General features: G+C 37.8%; 1 protein-coding gene across 1 annotated transcript in view; it reads left to right on the top strand.

Moving 5' to 3' along the window:
* Positions 1-18,271, top strand: part of LOC148938735 (thimet oligopeptidase-like) — a gene marked incomplete at its 5' end in the record, with an annotated part of 37,060 nt that overhangs the window by 578 nt on the left and 18,211 nt on the right. The window contains one exon of the mRNA XM_089107581.1: positions 6,989-7,208. Within this exon, the coding sequence (XP_088963707.1) occupies positions 6,989-7,208 (220 nt within the window). The remainder of the gene's footprint in view (positions 1-6,988; positions 7,209-18,271) is intronic.

The following is an 18,271-nucleotide window of genomic DNA, read 5'->3' as shown; positions in this document are numbered from 1 at the left end:
ACATCAAGAATTTCATTGTTCAGGATCTGGAAGCTTTCCAAAGTGGATATTGTGTAAGATCAGGTCCAATATGTAGGAGATCAGCACTTTATCATTTATTAAATTAACTGATTGATTTGGAATCTCTCAGTAAATTTATGGAAGGAATTATTCTGAATGAAATTGCCAGTGACAAAAGATCGGAAGTTTGACTAGATGACATATCCTTTAAATTGATGTTGAAGCTACCCAATAAAAGTATTTCTGATTTTTCAGATGATATTTTCGGAAAAATGTCTTCCAAAATTAAAAAAAAATTCTTCGTAGATTCACTTTAAAATCTACATATTTCAGCGAGTATTAACTTTTCGCTAATATTAATTTTGATCTCTAAAAATAATGATTCCAAAACTTGTTTAATGTTTGAACATAAACGCATCATATCAGATAGCTGGTACATTATGCGAAATATAAAATGTGACTCCACCCTTTTTAGTCGTCTTTCTGTTCAGAAACATAGATGGATATCCAGAAATATCCATAAGTAGTTGATTTTAATTGCTCAAAATGTTTCACAGAGGCAAATTACTGTAGGACGTGAATTCCTACATAGTAACCCAATATCGTCAAACGAAGAACTCACTCCCTGAACGTTAAGATGTACAATCGGAAAGACCTCCCTCCACTGGGTTCTGGAATCTCAAATTCTAGCTCCTCCTCAAACATACTATCATTAATTTTTTCAAAAATTTTCTCCATAATTTTTGTTTGGGTCTTGACCTGTCGAGTTATTCAAATTCTATAAAAATCTACCCTTTTAACTTCATACTTCTCTAAATTATCATTTATAATATTAGTTTTGGCCCTCAATAGAAAATCAAAATCAAACATAATCACTTTAGCCAGGACTAAAGTGATTTTGTTACCAGGACCTAAAAATATGATACCTCCATGACACATTTGTTTAACACAATATGAAAGCACTTTCTAGTCATATTCGAACCCACTGATTACAATTACACCCAGGAATAGGCTCCCCCAAGAGGTGATTGGGCCTTAAAAACGACTTGAGTGCTATCATGCGAGTACCGTTTGTAGCCTATTAAATTTTGCTTTTTCTAAGCTCAACCTAACTTAGCAAAAACATAAATATTATAGGCAGTGCGGCTAAAGTAAAGAGCAATGTGGGCACAATACATTGTTTATTATTTGTTTTTTTTAGACAAGGGCACTTCGTATAAAAGAAATTGTCTTAGAAACTTCGAAAGAGGCTCATTCGACTGATAATTGAAAGGGCTAGTGCCGTTTTTACTAGTCGAGTGTGATTGGAGGGCAACCAGTCCCCCCCCATACCCATGCTTACTCCAAACAGATTCAATAAAAGTTTTGAGATAGCCATTTTATTTAGCGGAGTGAAATGGCTCGGAGATTATGTCTTTGAGGATGACTCCCACCCCCCTCACAGCCCTCAGGGCAAGGGTTGAAAGTGTATATATGTCATTATAACCTCATAGGGGGCCCATTGGATTGGTAATCATAATCTATAATCCTCTTTTTAAGAGTTAAAGTGATTGGAGGCCAGCTGCCCCCCCCCTCCCCAACACGTCGCATTTTATCGAAATGCATCTTATAGAAATTTTGAGATAAAAAATAGTAAAAAGTTTAAAAGAGTAGTAAAAAGATCGTAGGCAGAGGAATTGTGCTGCCTAAGTAAAGAGCAATGTGGGCACGACGTTATAGACCAGAGCACTTTTTATAGAAGGAGCTGCCGTGGAAACTTTAGAATGGGCTCATTTGATTAGAAATTGCAAATTTTAATGTCCTTTCTGATAGCCGAAAGTGACTGGATGGCAACTCGCCACCCCCTCCACCTAGACCCATCATTTCCCTAATTCCATCCAATCAAAATTTTGAGATATTAATTTTGTTCAGCGTAGTTTAAAGGTCCAGTAATCACGTCTTTGAATATTACCCCCCCCCCCTCCCAGAGCCCTCAGGTCAAGTGTTGTTAGTTATACCCCAGGGGCATATACGTTCGTTTATGGAAAGGCTGGTTGCATCTGCTTAGGAGGGGATTCATTTGATGGAAAATTGAAGGTTCCAGTGCCATTTTAATAGTCGAAAGTGTTTGTAGGACCTCTTGGGAAGGGCTATAAATTATATTAGTTTCCCATTGTTAACATTTATGGTTTTTATGGAAAGGGTGGTGGGACAAACTTGGGATGTGGCTCATTCAATCGGAAATCAGAAGTCTTAGTGTTCTTTTTAAGAGTCAAAAGTAATAGGAGAGTAACTAACCCATCCCACGTCTTCTTTTCCCCAAGCGCATCTGACAGAAATTTTGATTTAGTCATTTTGTATAAAACAGTCTAAAGATCATATAAAAAGGCCTTTGGATTGAAATAGTCCCTGTTTACAGTACCGGGTTTAATAGTCCCGTGTAGGCGTAAGTTATACCCCGAAGGTATGTAAGGTGCTTATGGAATGGTTGTTCATATAAACTTCGGGCACGGCTCATTGATTAGAAATTGGAAGCTATTGTACTCTTTTTAAGAGTCAAAAGTGAATTGAGGACAACCAGCAATCCCTCCGCCCAACGGCCGTAATTTACCAAAAAAAACATCCAATCAATATTTTAAGACGTCAACCCCCTCACAGCCCCCAAAACAACGGCTGTATGTTAGCCAATCCGTATAATGTTTACATATAGTATGTGTTGTTGAGAAAAGTATGCATTTTTGACCTTTAATTTACTAAAAGACAAAGGGCATTCAGGTGAACCTTTCAAAGAAGGTTGAGGGAAGTATTGAAGTAAATCAAAACACGTTATGTATATACGGGCTGTCAAAGGAGTGCAACTTGGAAATGACTGAGTGTTTTAATTTAGAACTTTCAGGAAATAATAAGGGAAATGATCAATTGACCAAAGGGATAATATTTGTGAAGTACTATTACTACAACTACTACTACTAATGCTTCCACTACTACTACTACATCTAAAGTACTACATTTAAAATATTGAGGGGAAATATGAACTAAATCAAAAGACTTTATATGCATGCACATTGTCAAAAAAGCGTATCTTAAGGATGATTTAAGTATTAAGTTGAAACTTTCAGATAATGCTTAAAGGGGAAGATCACCTGACCAAAACGCAATATGTGCATGCTACTACAAATGTTACTACCGTTGCTACACTTGCTACTACTACTATTATTGCTACTTCAACTATTACCTCTTTTGCAACTACTTGTAAGACTAACAGCATAAAGATGAAAATCACAAAAGTATATAAATATTCAGATTATCAAAGGATACATCAGCAATGTCATGACAACGGCTAATTGTATAAAGTTGAAACTTCCTGAACTTGATGTTCAAATTACGAAAGGTAATATATATACTATTAATAGTATTACTATAGTTAATGTAACTAATGACACTAAGGGTATTAAGGCGAAACTTTTAAGAACGTTCATTGCGAGCTCAATCAAACGAAAAAACTAAACGCCTGCAGGTTTTCAAAAGGGGATATACGCAATATCATAGAGGGCGATGCTCTATAATAGCTAGAAATATCATTGAAACTTTTAAAGGAGCTAATTCGATTCAAGTTTAAAAGTTCTAGTGTCCTATTTAAAGTAAAGGGGGATTGGAGGGCAAGCAGTCCTCTTCCCGAGCCCATTCATTTTCCAAACCTCCAATGAAATTTTGTAGACAGTAATTTTGTTCATTATAGTAGAACAATCAGATGAAACCAGAAGGTGTTTTCAGTCACAGAATATTCTTTAAGGCTTTCTTCCTGTGGGGAGAGATGGACCCGAACATCGAGTGACTTAAAGTCACCAGTCTCTTTAATTAACGCGATAAACACCAGTTTATTAAACAATGAAGTTTATTTCATTTTTAACACACAATGAACTGGATTTTTTTTTAAGAACTCGGAATAAAGCTCGGGATGCTAGTAGTAAGATAGTAAAACTAGCTGTTGGTAATGATGAAGCGAAAGCACAATAATATCTGTGTCATTTCCATGAACAATGACTTTCGAACAGCCATTTCGTAGGCAAGATGCAGCATGAAGGATAATTTGGGTGTCAGCCTCCTCCTGGGGATGTTTGTGCTAAGATAGTAAAAATACCTGTTGGTAATGATGAACCAGGGTTCTGATGTGATGATTCTGATGTGAAGCATGGTTTATGGTAATGATGTGATGGTTCTATATTCTTGAAACAAAAATTTTATCATCTTTTCTTTACATTAATTAAAAAAAAAAATTCCACAAAATAAGTTTTTCAAACAAAAGTAAAGAACCCTATTAAACAAAACAAAAATAGGGTTTAGTTTTACTATCTTAACACTAGCATTTTGAGCTGTATATACAGTTCCTAAGAAAATTCCAGTTAAGATTCTTTGACTTTTAGGGGATGTTTTCCCTTTTTTCGAAAATAAGGCAAATTTTCTCAGGCTAATAAATTCTGATGGATAAGACTAAACTTGATGAAACTTATATATTTAAAATCACCGCAAAAATTCGATTCTTTTGATGTATCCATTGGTATAAAAAATCCGTTTTTAGAGTTTCAGTTACTATTGAGTCAGGTTGCTCTTTACTTACAGTTGGTTACCGGGTACTATTTGAAAAAAGCTAAAATAAAGTTTAAATAAGAAGTTAGTAGTGAACGACGTATATAAATTATAGCCAACTATGCAATAGTGTAGACATAACTTCAAAAGTCTCAATACAAAATAGAAAACTATATAAAAATCACAAAATAATTTGGAAAAACAACGGGGAGGAATTGGCTTGAAGAGCCATCTCCCCTCCCGGCTCAGATTACTCTGATTGCTTGAAATTCTTATGCTCTGACTGATTTGAGATTTCAAAAAGATCCAAAGGACTTGGTAAAAGCGGGCTTTCTGAGATCTTTAGGAATTTCATGCTCTATTCAACGCGTCAATTGAGAGGAACGGCATAGGGCAATTTTTTCTTAGATTTCCCAGCCCCTCTCTAGATTTTAAAGAATAATCGTTATGACATTTTCATAGAAAAATATCCTTTTTCGGGTTTTCATTGAGTAAAATAAAAATACCCCTCCACCCACACACACTAGATTTTCAAAAATAAATTTTTCAATATTTACTTTTGTACAACTGTGCACATTGCCCTTCGAACTAAGGCCCGACCGATATATCGGCCGGCTGATATAAGGGTCAATGTCATTATCGGATATCTGAAAAAAAAATCGATTATCAGCCAATTTTATAGTTTTTATAAGGAACTTACCCAAATGATGGTACCGAATCTCCTTAGGTAATTTTTGCTTGTCGAGTCCTTGGATTCAGAGCCACCTGCTAAGTGTAACCATCGTAGAGAGAGCAGCAGATGTAAATCAAATGAAGTAAAAGTTTATTTGTTGTCAGTACTTGTCAATACACACTTGGTGCACTAGTTTTTGAAATGAAATGGTGAGCTCAAGAACATACAACCGGAGAACACCAACCCCTAAATGAAAAGGCACTCAGTAATGCTAAAAGGTGGCTACAAGAAGAAACAGATAATCAGACATTGGAAGAATTAAAATTAGACACTGTATCAGAAGAGCCACAGCAAGTTTAATTGACTGCCTGTTTAATAACATGCTTGCAACTTCAACGATTGAAGAAGAAGAGTCAACAGGTAATATTGATGAGGAACTGAAAAGGTACATGAGTGAGGCTGTCATTGACAGGAAAAAAAGCTGTCGCTTAGTATGGTGGTGAAGTAACAGCAGTCGTTTCAAGAGACTGGCACAACTTGCTCGGAAGTATTTCTGCTGTCCACACTCTTCAGTCCGAAGTGAAAGAGTTTTCAGCACAGTTTGGAACATCTATGATGACACACGAATGTCTCTGAAAAGAAGAAATGCTGAAAAGTTTTGCTATCTGCATTACAATTTGTCCCAGCTCGACTGGGCTTATTAACCGCTGTAAAGACTTGAACTTTATTGGCTTAAATTTTTTTTCTAAATCTTTTCTAAATAAATCTTTTTTTTTTGCATTATTTGAAATCCACAGTGAATTATTGAGACTGTTCTTCGGTGTCTGGTAGACATTTAGAAGCACGCGAAAATGAATATGGACAGAGAATGCAGGGTAATAAACTTTAGGTAAGTTTTTTTTTCGGAGGGGAATTTATCGGCAAATTATATGGGTATCGGTACGGTATCGATAGATCGGTATCGGAACCCAAAAATCCATATTGGTTGGGTCAGTTAGAACTAATACACCATAATTATTGGAGGGAAGTGATATTTTCTTTTAAGATATTATTTGGAAGGAGCTTCGACACTGAATCTATAATAGCATAAGTATAAACAAAAGACATTCATTTTATGCAAACTATATCGCTTTGGATTATAATCCTATTGCCTACATTGGTTCTTGTATTAATTGAAATGCTGGTAACTTATTTCCAATTTTTGATGTGCCATGGAAAAACACCTTCCATGAAAATGACTTAGAAAACATTCAGATTAGCATAACCGCCGTAAATCTAATTTCCTCATTGTTAGGCTACATGCCAGGGATGTTAATGTAGCATCTTTTTTTATTGTCTCATTTTAGTGTATTATTAAATTTGCCTACAAATTAATTCTCGTACCTCCCTACGTGTGGACCCCCAATTTCTTTATTAGAATTGCCCAAGGGACCATTCCCCAGAAAAACTGAAAATATGATTTTTTTTTGATTTTTTTTTAATGCACTTTGGTGGGTTTACGCAAAACCATTATAGAGTGACGAAGACTAGCAATGCTAGTCTTCGTCACTTTTCCATCCTTTTTTATTCTATAGATTTGTGTAGACTGGATTTATTGCTTAGGTTTTTATCCCAATTATCTAGGGTTAAACTGTAATCCAATTATTTTATGGCTAGGATTAATTTACTTTAATAATGAGTTCAGCGTTTGAAATAATAAAACACGATCCTCATGGTGCTGCTATTGAATACAATTTTTTTTTCAAATAGGTGCATCCGTGAAAACGTACCTATCTTTGAAGAGATAATTGAGATCAGAAAAGAGATGGCAACTATTTTGGGCTACCCAAATTATGCAAGTTTTAAGCACGCAATAGGAATGGCCCAAAATCCCCAAACAGTTACTAATTTCTTAAAAAGTCTTTCTGAGAAGCTGCAAACTTTGTGGGAAAAGGAGAAGGACGAGTTGCTTAAATTAAAGAAAAAAGAGGCAAGTAATGTAATTTGACTAGTCATAGGCAGTGCAATAGTGCTGCCTAAGTAAGGAACGACGTTGGAACGATGGTTTTTTTTTCTTTTTTTTGTTTTTTTTTTCTTAGACCCGGGCACTTCGTATCGAAGGAGTTGTCGTAAAAATATCAAAAAGGGCTCATTTGATTGAAAATTGAAAGGGCTAGTGTCCTTTTTAATAACCTAAGTGATTGGAGGGCAACCAGGCGCCCCCCCCTTCCACGCCCATCATTCTCCCTAATACATCCAGTCAAAATTTTACCATTTTAAGAGATAACCATTGTGTTCAGGGTAGTTGAAAGGTCCAAAAATAATGTCTTTGAGGATGACAGCCCGCCCCACCCCCATACAGCTCTCAGGGCATGGGTTGTAAGTTATGCCCTGGGGGCATATAAGGTTCTTGTAGAAGGGGTGGCCGTATAAACTTTGGAGGTGACTCTTTCGATTGGTAATTGGAAACTCTGGTGCCCTTTTTAAGAGTTACAGAGATCGCTGGGCAGCAACCCCCCCCCCCCCTATCCCGCATACACATACGTCATATCGTCTCGAAATGCATCCAATTCAAATTTTGAGGTAGCAATTCTATTCAAAATAGTCCAACTATCATATAACAAAGCCTTTGGGGTTGAAACAAACCCCCAGAGCCTGGGGACAAGGGTTGTAAGTTATGCCTTGGAGGCATTTAAGGTTTTTATGGAAGGGCTGGTTGTATAAACTTTAGAAGAGTCTCATTTGGTTAAAAATTGGAAGTTCTAATTCCATTTTAAGAGAAAAAAATTATAGAGGGCAACTACTCCTCCCCCTAACTGCCCCTCTTCGCCAAACGCATTTGATTGAAATTGTGAAATTGCCATTTTGTTCAAAATAGTCCAAAGAACATATAAAATGCTTCTATGGTTCCCCCCAAGAAATAAACTACAAAGCTTAAAACTATCACTAATCAGCATTAATAAATGAATGAAATCAAACATGTAGCAGCAGACGCACAGTCCCCGATATCCTAGACAATAGTCAATCAGTTGCTGATCCTGAGGTGAAAGTTGAGATTTTCAACCTACAATTTTCTTCGGTTTTTTCCTGGAACTACAGTATTGTTTATCCCACACCTGCTTTATATGATGTATCACATAAGATGCAGCCAATTCTGATTGCTGATACAATAGTTCTAAAGGAACTAATATGCCTCAAACTGAGTAAATCTGCTGGTCCAGGTGGCATTCACTCGTGTATCATAGGCAGTGCGCTAGCACTGCCTAAGTAAAGAACGATGTGGGCAAAATGTGTTTTTTTTTGTTTTTTGTTTTTTTTTTTGTTTTTTTTTTTTTTCTTTCTTCAGTCGGGCACTTCGTATCGAAGGAGTTGTCGTAGAAACTTCTAAGAGGGCTCATTCGATTGGAAATTGAAGTGGCTAGTGCCCTTTTTAATAGTCAAAAGTGATTGGAGGGCAATTAGCCCCCCCCCCGACGCGCCGCATTCCCCTAAACACATCCAATCAAAATTTTGAGATAGCTATTTTGTTCAGCGTAGTTGATTTCCAGATAGAAAATGTGTTTTTAAGGAGGACACTCCACCACAACCCTCGGGGCAAGGGTTTTAAAGTTCTCCCTGAGGGCATATACGAACGATGTTGGCACAATGTACTATGTATTATTTTTTCCCTTTAGAGCAGGGCACTTCTTATGGACGAGGTCGTCGTAGAAACTTCAAAAGGGGCTTATTCGATTGGAAATTGAGAGTTCGAGTGCCCTTTTTAATAGTCGAAAGTAATTGGAGGGCAACTAGCCCCCCCCATGCCCATCATTCCCCAAAACCAAATCCAATCAAAATTTTGAGATAGCCATTTTGTTCAGCGTAGTTGATTAGTTGATTTCCTGATAGAAAATATGTTTTTGAGGAAGACACTCCCCCACAACCCTCCGGGCAAGGGTTTTAAGCCCCTGGGGGCATATAAGGTTTTTATAGAAGGTGTTGTCGTAGAAACTTCTAAACAGGCTCATTCAATTGGAAATTCAAAGGGCTAGTCCCTTTTTTAATAGTCGAAAGTGATTGGGTGGCACCTAGCCCCCCCCCCCCACGCCCGACTTTACCCCAAACACAACCAAACAAAATTTTTAGACAGCCATTTTGTTCAGCGTAGTTGATTTCCTGATAGAAAATATGTTTTTGAAGAAGACACTCCCCCGTTTTCCCCGGGGCAAGGGTCTCAACTTATGCCCCGAGGGTACATAATAACAATGTTTGCGCGATGTGCTATTTATTATTTTTTGCATTTGGAGCAGAGCACTTAATATAGAACAGGGCGTTGTAAAAACTTCAAAGGGGGCTCATTTGATTGGGAATTGAGATTTCTAGTGCCATTTTTAATAGTCTAAAAGTGATTGAAGGGCAACTAGCCCTCCCCCCCCCCTCACGCCCATCATTCCCCCAAACACATCCTATCAAAATTCTCAGATAGCTATTTTGTTCAGCGCAGTTGATTTTCAGATAGAAAGTATGTTTTTGAGGAGGACACTCCCCCACAACCCTTAGGGCAAGGGTTTTAAGTTATGCCTTGGGGGCATATAAAGTTTTTATAGAAGGCGTTGTCGTAGAAACTTCAAAACAGGCTCATTCGATTGGAAATTCGAAGGGCTAGTGCCCTTTGTAATAGTCGAAAGTGATTGGAGGGCGCCTAGCCCCCCCCCCCCCGCCCATCATTCCCCCAAACACATCCAATCAAAATTCTGATTGCTGATACAATAGTTCTAAAGGAACTTATATGCCTCAAACTGAGTAAATCTGCTGGTCCAGGTGGCATTCACTCGTGTATCCTACATAAACGTCGAACAGTTTCGTGTCAACCTCTTTCCCTGCTGTTCAAGTTATTATTAAATATTTCCAGACTACCTCTGGATTGGAAAACTACACATATCATTCCAATATTTAAGAAAGTTAGAAAGGACCTTGTTGAAAATTATTGATCCAGTAGCATGACATAAGCAGTTGTTAAGGTTATTGAAAGAATAATCAATTCTGCAGTTGTTAAATATCTTAAAACAAATAATGTTTTGCACAGTTCATAATATGGCTTTTGTTCAGAGAGATCTGTTGATACCAATCTCGTTGAATCATATGATCACATCACCAAGTTGCTTGATATGGGGATACCTACTGACATGATTCTACTTCACTTTTCTAAAGCTTTTGACAAAGTTTGTCACAGACTGTCACGACTTGCAATTAAATTAAGTGCAGTCAAGCTTGAAGATAAATCCCTACTCTAGATCCTTGATTTTCTTTATTTGCGATCTTAATGTGTTCAGTTATTTGTAGATTCTGGTAATCGTATTCTTTCTCCCTCTACGCATGTTTTGAGTGGAGTTCCTCAGGGAAGTGTTTTGGGCCCTACGCTATTTAATATCTTCAACAATGATGCTTCTTCCATTATCAGCAGTAAATCTACTCTATGTAAACTATCTGAAGCTTCTTGGACCAGACTTGTTTCGTGAAGATCGTGTCCTTCTACAAAATAATCTTCTACTGCCTGGTCAATGGGTGGAGGCTTGGCTTCTTGAATTCAATATTGCTAAGTGCCATATCATTCACTTTGGCAAACTGAATCCTTGTCTCTCTCAGTTTTTCGTAGGCCACCCACTCTTCTCTGCAAATAATGTGCAGGATCGTGGTGTCACTATTGACAATGAGCAAAAATTCATTGGGTCTGCTGTTGGCGCTACCTCAACTATGGGACTGATTAAAAGTACTCTTTCCACTTATTCCCCTAAAGTCATCAATCTTTTGTATAAGTCACTTTTGCATCCAAAACTTGAAGTTAGAATGTGTCTTGCCACTCCTTATCATAGGCAGCGCGCTAGGGCTGCCTAAGTAAAGAACGATGTGGGCATAAAGTGTTTTTTTCTTCTTCTTCTTCAGTCGGGCACTTCGTATCGAAGGAGCTGTCGTAGAAAGTTTAAAAAGAGCTCATTCAATTGGAAATTGGAGTGGCTAGTGCCCCTTTTTAAGAGTCAAAAGTGATTGGAGGGCAACTAGCCCCCCCCCCCACGCCCATCATTCCCCCAAACACATCCAATCAAAATTTTGAGATAGCCATTTTGTTTAGCGTGGTTGATTTCCAGATAAAAAATATGTTTTTGAGGAGGACACTCCCCCACAACCCTCGGGGCAAGGGTTTTAAGTTATGCCCTGAGGGTGTATGAGAACGATGTTGGCACAATGTACTATGTATTATTTATTATTCATTATTGCCCTTTTTAATAATCCAAAGTGATTGGAGGGCAACTAGCCTCCCCCCCCCCACGCCCACCATTCCCCCTAACGCATCCAATCAAAATTTTGAGATAGCCACTTTGTTCAGCAACGTTGATTTCCAGATAGAAAATATGTTTTTGAGGAGGACATTCCCCACAACCCTCAGGGCACGGGTTTTACGTTATGCCCTGGGGGCATATAATGTTTTTATAGAAGGCAATGTCGTAGAAACTTCAAAACAGGCTCATTCGATTGGAAATTCGAAGCGCTAGTGCCCTTTTTAATAGTCGAAAGTGATTGGAGGGCAACTACCCCCCCTCACGTCCATCATTCACCCAAACACAACCAATCAAAATTTTTAGATAGCCATTTTCTTCAGCGTAGTTGATTTACAGATAGAAAATATGTTTCTGAGGAGGACACTCCCCCAAAACTCTCAGGGCAAGGGTTTTAAGTTATGCCCTGGGGACATATATGGTTTTTTATAGAAGATGTTGTCGTAGAAACTTCAAAAAAGGCTCAGTCGATTGCAAATTGAAAGAGCTAGTGCCCTTTTTAATAGTGGAGAGTGATTGGAGGGCAACTAGCCCCCGCCCATCATTTTCCCAAACACATCCGATCAAAATTTTGAGATAGCCATTTTGTTCAGCGTAGTTGATTTCCTCATAGAAAATATGTTTTTGAAGAGGACACTCCCCCAAAACCCTCGGGGCAAGGGTTTTAAGTTATGTCTTGAGGGCATGTAAGAACGATATTGGCACAATGTGCTATTTATTATATTTTTCCTTTAGCGCTGGGCACTTCATATGGAAAGGGTTTTTGTAGAAACTTCAAAATGGGCTCATTCGATTCGAAATTGAGAGTTCTAGTGCTATTTTTAATAGTCGAAAGTGTTTGGAACGCAACTAGCCCCCCCCCACGGCCATCATTCCCTCAATCACATCCCATCAAAGTTTTCAGATAGCCATTGTGCGCTGAGTTTATGATGTCCTGAAAGAAATCGTGTGTTTGAGGAGGACAATCCTCCGAAACCTATAGAGTAAGATGTATAAATTAGACCCTGGGGGCATATTAGGTTTTTTAAGGACGACGTAGCCATAAAAAATTCAAAAAGTGCTTATTCGATTGAAAATGCAAGAAGCCATTACTCTTTTTAAGAGTTAGAACTAATTGGACGGACATTAGCCCCCCCCACGACAATAATTCCCCCAAACACATCCAATCAAAATTTTGAGATAGCCATTTTGTTCAGCGTAGTTGATTTCCTCATAGAAAATATGTTTTTGAAGAGGACACTCCCCCAAAACCCTCGGGGCAAGGGTTTTAAGTTATGCCTTGAGGGCATATAAGAACGATGTTTGCACAATGTGCTATTTATTATATTTTTCCTTTAGCGCTGGGCACTTCATATGGAAAGGGTATTTGTAGAAACTTCAAAATGGGCTTATTCGATTCGAAATTGAGAGTTCTAGTGCTCTTTTTAATAGTCGAAAGTGATTGGAGCGCAACTAGCCCCCCCCCACGACCATCATTCCCCCAATCACATCCAATCAAAATTTTGAGATATCCATTTCGTTGAGCATAGTTGACTTCCGGATAGACAATATGCTTTTGAAGAGGACACTCCCCCAGAACCCTTAAGGAAAGGGTTTTAAGTTTTTCCGTGGAAGCATATAAGATTTAAATAGATGACATTATCGTAAGATTTTACAAACAGGCTAATTCAATTGGGAATTGGAAGGGCTAGTACTCTTTTTAATAGTCGAAAGTGATTGGAGGGCAACTAGCCCCCCCACGCCCATCTTACTCCCAAAAATATCCAATCAAAGTTTTGAGATAGCCATTTTGTTCAGCTTAGTTGATTTCCTGACAGAAAATATGTTTTCGAGGAGGACACTCCCCCACAGCCCTTAGGGCAAGGGTTTTAGGTTATGCCCTGGGGGCATATAAGGTTTTTAAAGAAGGCGTTGTCGTAGAAACTTCAAAAAAAGCTCTTTCGATTGGAAATTCAAAGGACTAGTGCCCTTTTTAATTGTCGAAAGTGATTGGAAGGAAAATAGCCCCCCCCCCGCCCATCATTCCTCCAAACACATCCAATAAAAATTTTGAGACAGCCATTTTGTTCAGCGTAGTTGACTTCAAGATAGAAAATATATTTTTAAGGGAGAAACTCTCCAACATTCCTCTGGGCGAGGGTTGTAAGTTATGCCCTGGGGGCATATAAGGTTTTTATTGTAATCTTTGTCGTAGAAACTTGAAAAAGGGCTCATTCAATTCGAAATTCAAAGGGCTATTACACTTTTTAATAGTCGAAAGTGATTGGAGGGCAACTAGCCCCCCCTCCCCCCCACGCCCGTCATCCCCCCAAACACATCGAATCAAAATTTTTAGATAGCCATTTTGTTCAGCGTAGTTGATTTCCTGATAGAAAATATGTTTTTGAGGAGGACACTCCCCCGCAACCTTCAGGGCAAGGGTTTTAAGTTATGCCCTGAGGGTATATAAGAACGATGTTGGCACGATGTACTATTTATTATTTTTTCCTTTAGAGCTGGGCACTTCATATGGAAGGGGTCGTCGTAGAAACTTCAAAAGGGGCTCATTCGATTGGAAATTAAGAGTTCAGGGCAAGGGTTTTAAGTTATGCCCTGGGAGCATATAAGGTTTTTATAGAAGGCAATGTCGTAGAAACTACAAAACAGGCTCATTGGATTGGAAATTCGAAGCGCTAGTGCCTTTTTTAATAGTCAAAAGTGATTGGAGGGCAACTAGCCCCCCTCACGCCCACCATTCCCCCAAACACATCCAATCAAAATTTTGAGATAGCCATTTTGTTCAGCGTAGTTGATTTTCAGATAGAAAATATGTTTCTGAGGAGGACACTCCCTCAAAACTCTCAGGGCAAGGGTTTTAAGTTATGCCCTGGGGACATATATGGTTTTTATAGAAGATGTTGTCGTAGAAACTTCAAAAAAAACTCAGTCGATTGCAAATTGAAAGAGCTAGTGCCCTTTTTAATAGTGGATAGTGATTGGAGGGCAACTAGCCCCCGCCCATCATTTTCCCAAACACATCCAATCAAAATTTTGAGATAGCCATTTTGTTCAGCGTAGTTGATTTCCTCATAGAAAATATGTTTTTGAAGAGGACACTCCCCCAAAACCCTCGGGGCAAGGGTTTTAAGTTATGCCTTGAGGGCATATAAGAACGATGTTTGCACAATGTACTATTTATTATATTTTTCCTTTAGCGCTGGGCACTTCATATGGAAAGGGTATTTGTAGAAACTTCAAAATGGGCTCATTCGATTCGAAATTGAGAGTTCTAGTGCTCTTTTTAATAGTCGAAAGTGATTGGAGCGCAGCTAGCCCCCCCTCCCCCCGACCATCATTCCCTCAATCACATCCCATCAAAATTTTGAGGTAGCCATTTTGTTCAGCGTAGTTGATTTCCACATAGAAAAAATGTTTTTGAGGAGGACACTCCCCCAGAACCCTCAGGGCAAGGGTTTTAAGTCATGCCCTGGGGGCATATAAGGTTTTTATAGAAGGCGTTGTCGTAGAAACTTCAAAACAGGCTCATTCGATTGGAAATTTGAGGGTCTATTACCCTTTTTCGAAGGTGATTGGAGGGCCACTATCCCCCCCCATACCCGTTATTCCTCCCAACATCTCCAATCGAAATTTTGAGATAGCCATTTTGTTCAGCGTAGTTGATTTCCAGATAGAAAATATGTTTTTGAGGAGGACACTCCCCCACAGTCCTTAGGGCAAGGGTTTTAAATTATGCCCTGGGGGCATATAAGGTTTTTAAAGAAGGCGTTGTCGTAGAAACTTCAAAAAAAGCTCATTCGATTGGAAATTCAAAGGACTAGTGCCCTTTTTAATAGTAGAAAGTGATTGGAAGGAAAATAGCCCCCCCCACGCCCATCATTCCCCCAAACACATCCTATAAAAATTTTGAGATAGCCATTTTGTTCAGCGTAGTTGATTTCCAGATAGAAAATATATTTTTGAGGAGGACACTCCCCCACAACCCTCAGGGCAAAGATTATAAGTTATGCCCTGGAGGCATATAAGGTTTTTATTGAAATCTTTGTCGAAGAAACTTGAAAAAGGGCTCATTCAATTTGAAATTCAAAGAGATAGTACTCTTTTTAATAGTCGAAAGTAACTTAAGGGCAACTAACCCCCCTCTCACGCCCACCTTTTCCCCAAACACATCCAATCAAAATTTTTAGATAGCTTTTCTGTTCAGTACAGTTGAAGATTTTGAAAATTAAGTTTTTAAGCATGACAACCCTTCCCGCCACAGCCTTGAGGGCAAGGGGTGTAAGTTACGCACTGGGGCATATAAGGTTTTTATTGAAAGCGTTGTGTTAGAAACTTCAAAAGGGGCCATTCAATTGGAAATTGAAAGGCCTCGCGCCTTTTTTAATAGTTGAAAGTGATTGGATAGCGACTACATGATTGGAATGCCCCTCTCATGCCCACCATTTTCCAAAACACATCCAATCAAAATTTTGAGATATCCATTTTGTTCAACGTAGTTGAACGTTCTGGAAATTAGGTCTTTTAGGATGATAACCCCCCTCAGAGTCCTCAGTGCAAGGGGTATAAGTTATGTCCTGGGGGCATATAAGGTTCATATAGAAAGTTGTTGTATAAATTATAGGCAGCGCGATCGCGCTGCCTAAGTAAAGAACGGGGACACTCGAGAACGAGACACAAAAACGGGGAGTAAGTAAAGAGGAGGACACTCCCCCACAACCCTCAGGGCAAGGGTTTTAATTTATGCCCTGGGGGCATATAAGAACGATGTTGGTACAATGTATTATTTATTAAATTTTTTCCTCTAGAGCAGGGCACTTCGTATCGAAGAAGTTGTCGTAGAAAATTCGAAAAGTGCTCATTCAATTGGAAATTGGAGTAGCTTGTGCCCTTTTTAATAGTCGAAAATGATTGGAAGGCGACTAACATCCCTCTCACGCCCACCATTTCCCCAAACATCCAATCAAAATTTTGAGATAGCCATGTTGTTTAACGTAGTTGAAAGTTCTGGAAATTCAGTCTTAGAGGATGACAACCACCCTAACAGACCTTAGGATAAGGGTTGTATTTTATGCCCTGGGGGCATATAAGGTGTTTATAGAAAACATTGTCCTTTCCAAAAGGGCTCATTCGATTGGAAATTGAAAGGCCTAGTGCCTCTTTTAATAGTCAAAAGTTACTGGAAAGTCAGACAGTTTTATGAAGAAGATTGATTTAAGTATAGCGTATTATATTTTGTTTTGGTTGTTGTTTACACCTGGACCTTTTTCATGGAGAGTCTTGTCTTAGTACTCCTAAAAACACTTCATTCTATTGAAAATATAAAGGGATGTTGCCCTTCTTAATATTCAAAAGTGATTGGAGGGCAACTAGTCCCCATTCCACTCTCACCCTCCCACGCCCACCCTCCCACGTCAGCCCTCCCATTTCTGCTCTTAAAATTTAACCAAATCAAAATAGCGTAAGTGTATCCAAGTTATCAAAGAAAGTAAACAGATTTTTTTGCGAATGGTATCAAGTTTTCCATTTCAGGTCAACTAGAGGAGTTATGAAACTAATTTAAACAGTACTATTTGTGTCCAGATTTTTAAAAGGATGTATGTTGTTAAAAATTGCTGAAAATTTTTCTCCAGCATACAAATAGCAGGCCAAACTATGAAGTCTTAAAAAACGAAAATATTTAAAGTATTATTTTCTTTTTCCCTGAAAAGACTATGTCAATATAAAACGAACAAAAATTAATTTTAAAAATGTTTTCCACAAAATAAGTTTTTCAAAGAAAAGTAAAGAACTCCATTAAACAAAAATGAGCAAAAATTAAATCAAATAATCTACCAAGCGTGAAACTACCACAAATCAGCATCGATAAATAAATGAAACCCAAAAAGAACAGAAATTACAATAAATAACCAAGTCAAGCAGAAAACGAGCAGAAATAAACATAAATTGGACACAAAACCCCTGTGCCTTCCCAAGACCAGAACAAAATTTACACTTTACTGAAAAAAATATAAATGTTTTTACTTTTATAACTTTAATAAATCAAATAATTTTAACATTTTGATTACTAAATATCAGTATATGTATATTAAACTGACAATGCACATTCAAATCCGACACCAGTTAAGTATTCCTGAAATTACCGGATACTGCTTAGCCATCATCTTAAATCATTGTGCAATCTGTTTTGTAGTAGTGTCAAGATAGGTAGAACCACCTTGTCCGGGTTTCTTCAGCGCTCATTGTTCTTCCAAGGGCCTTACGAAACGGTCATTATTGGGTTTGTTCAGAGTTAATTGATCCTGTAGTACATCATTAGAAGCGCCTTGTCTGGCTCGGTTCAGAGTTCATTGATCCTCAAGAATACCTTGGGGAATGATATATATATATATATATATATATATATGTATATATATATATATATATATATATATATATATATATATATATATATATATATATATATATATATATATATATTTATATATATATATATATATATATATATATATATATATATATATATATATATATATATATATATATATATATATATATATATATATATATATATATAGTAGGTAACCCCTTGGCTAGTGAGGGGTTACCTACTTTCTTTGAAAGGCGTATAGTAGCAACAGTATTAATTATGTACATTATGCTATAACTCCCATGCCTTCTCAAAACAAGAACATAAATTGCACTTTACTGAAAACAAAATACATTTTAAGTGTTTTCACTTTTT

This window comes from Artemia sp. Qi Xiang Cuo, unplaced genomic scaffold (genome assembly GCF_049724085.1).
Source record: "Artemia sp. Qi Xiang Cuo unplaced genomic scaffold, ASM4972408v1 HiC_scaffold_2992, whole genome shotgun sequence".
Taxonomy (NCBI): Eukaryota; Metazoa; Arthropoda; class Branchiopoda; order Anostraca; family Artemiidae; genus Artemia; species Artemia sp. Qi Xiang Cuo.
Note: the sequence above shows the minus strand (reverse complement) of the source record. Positions and strands in the feature narration are given on the sequence as shown.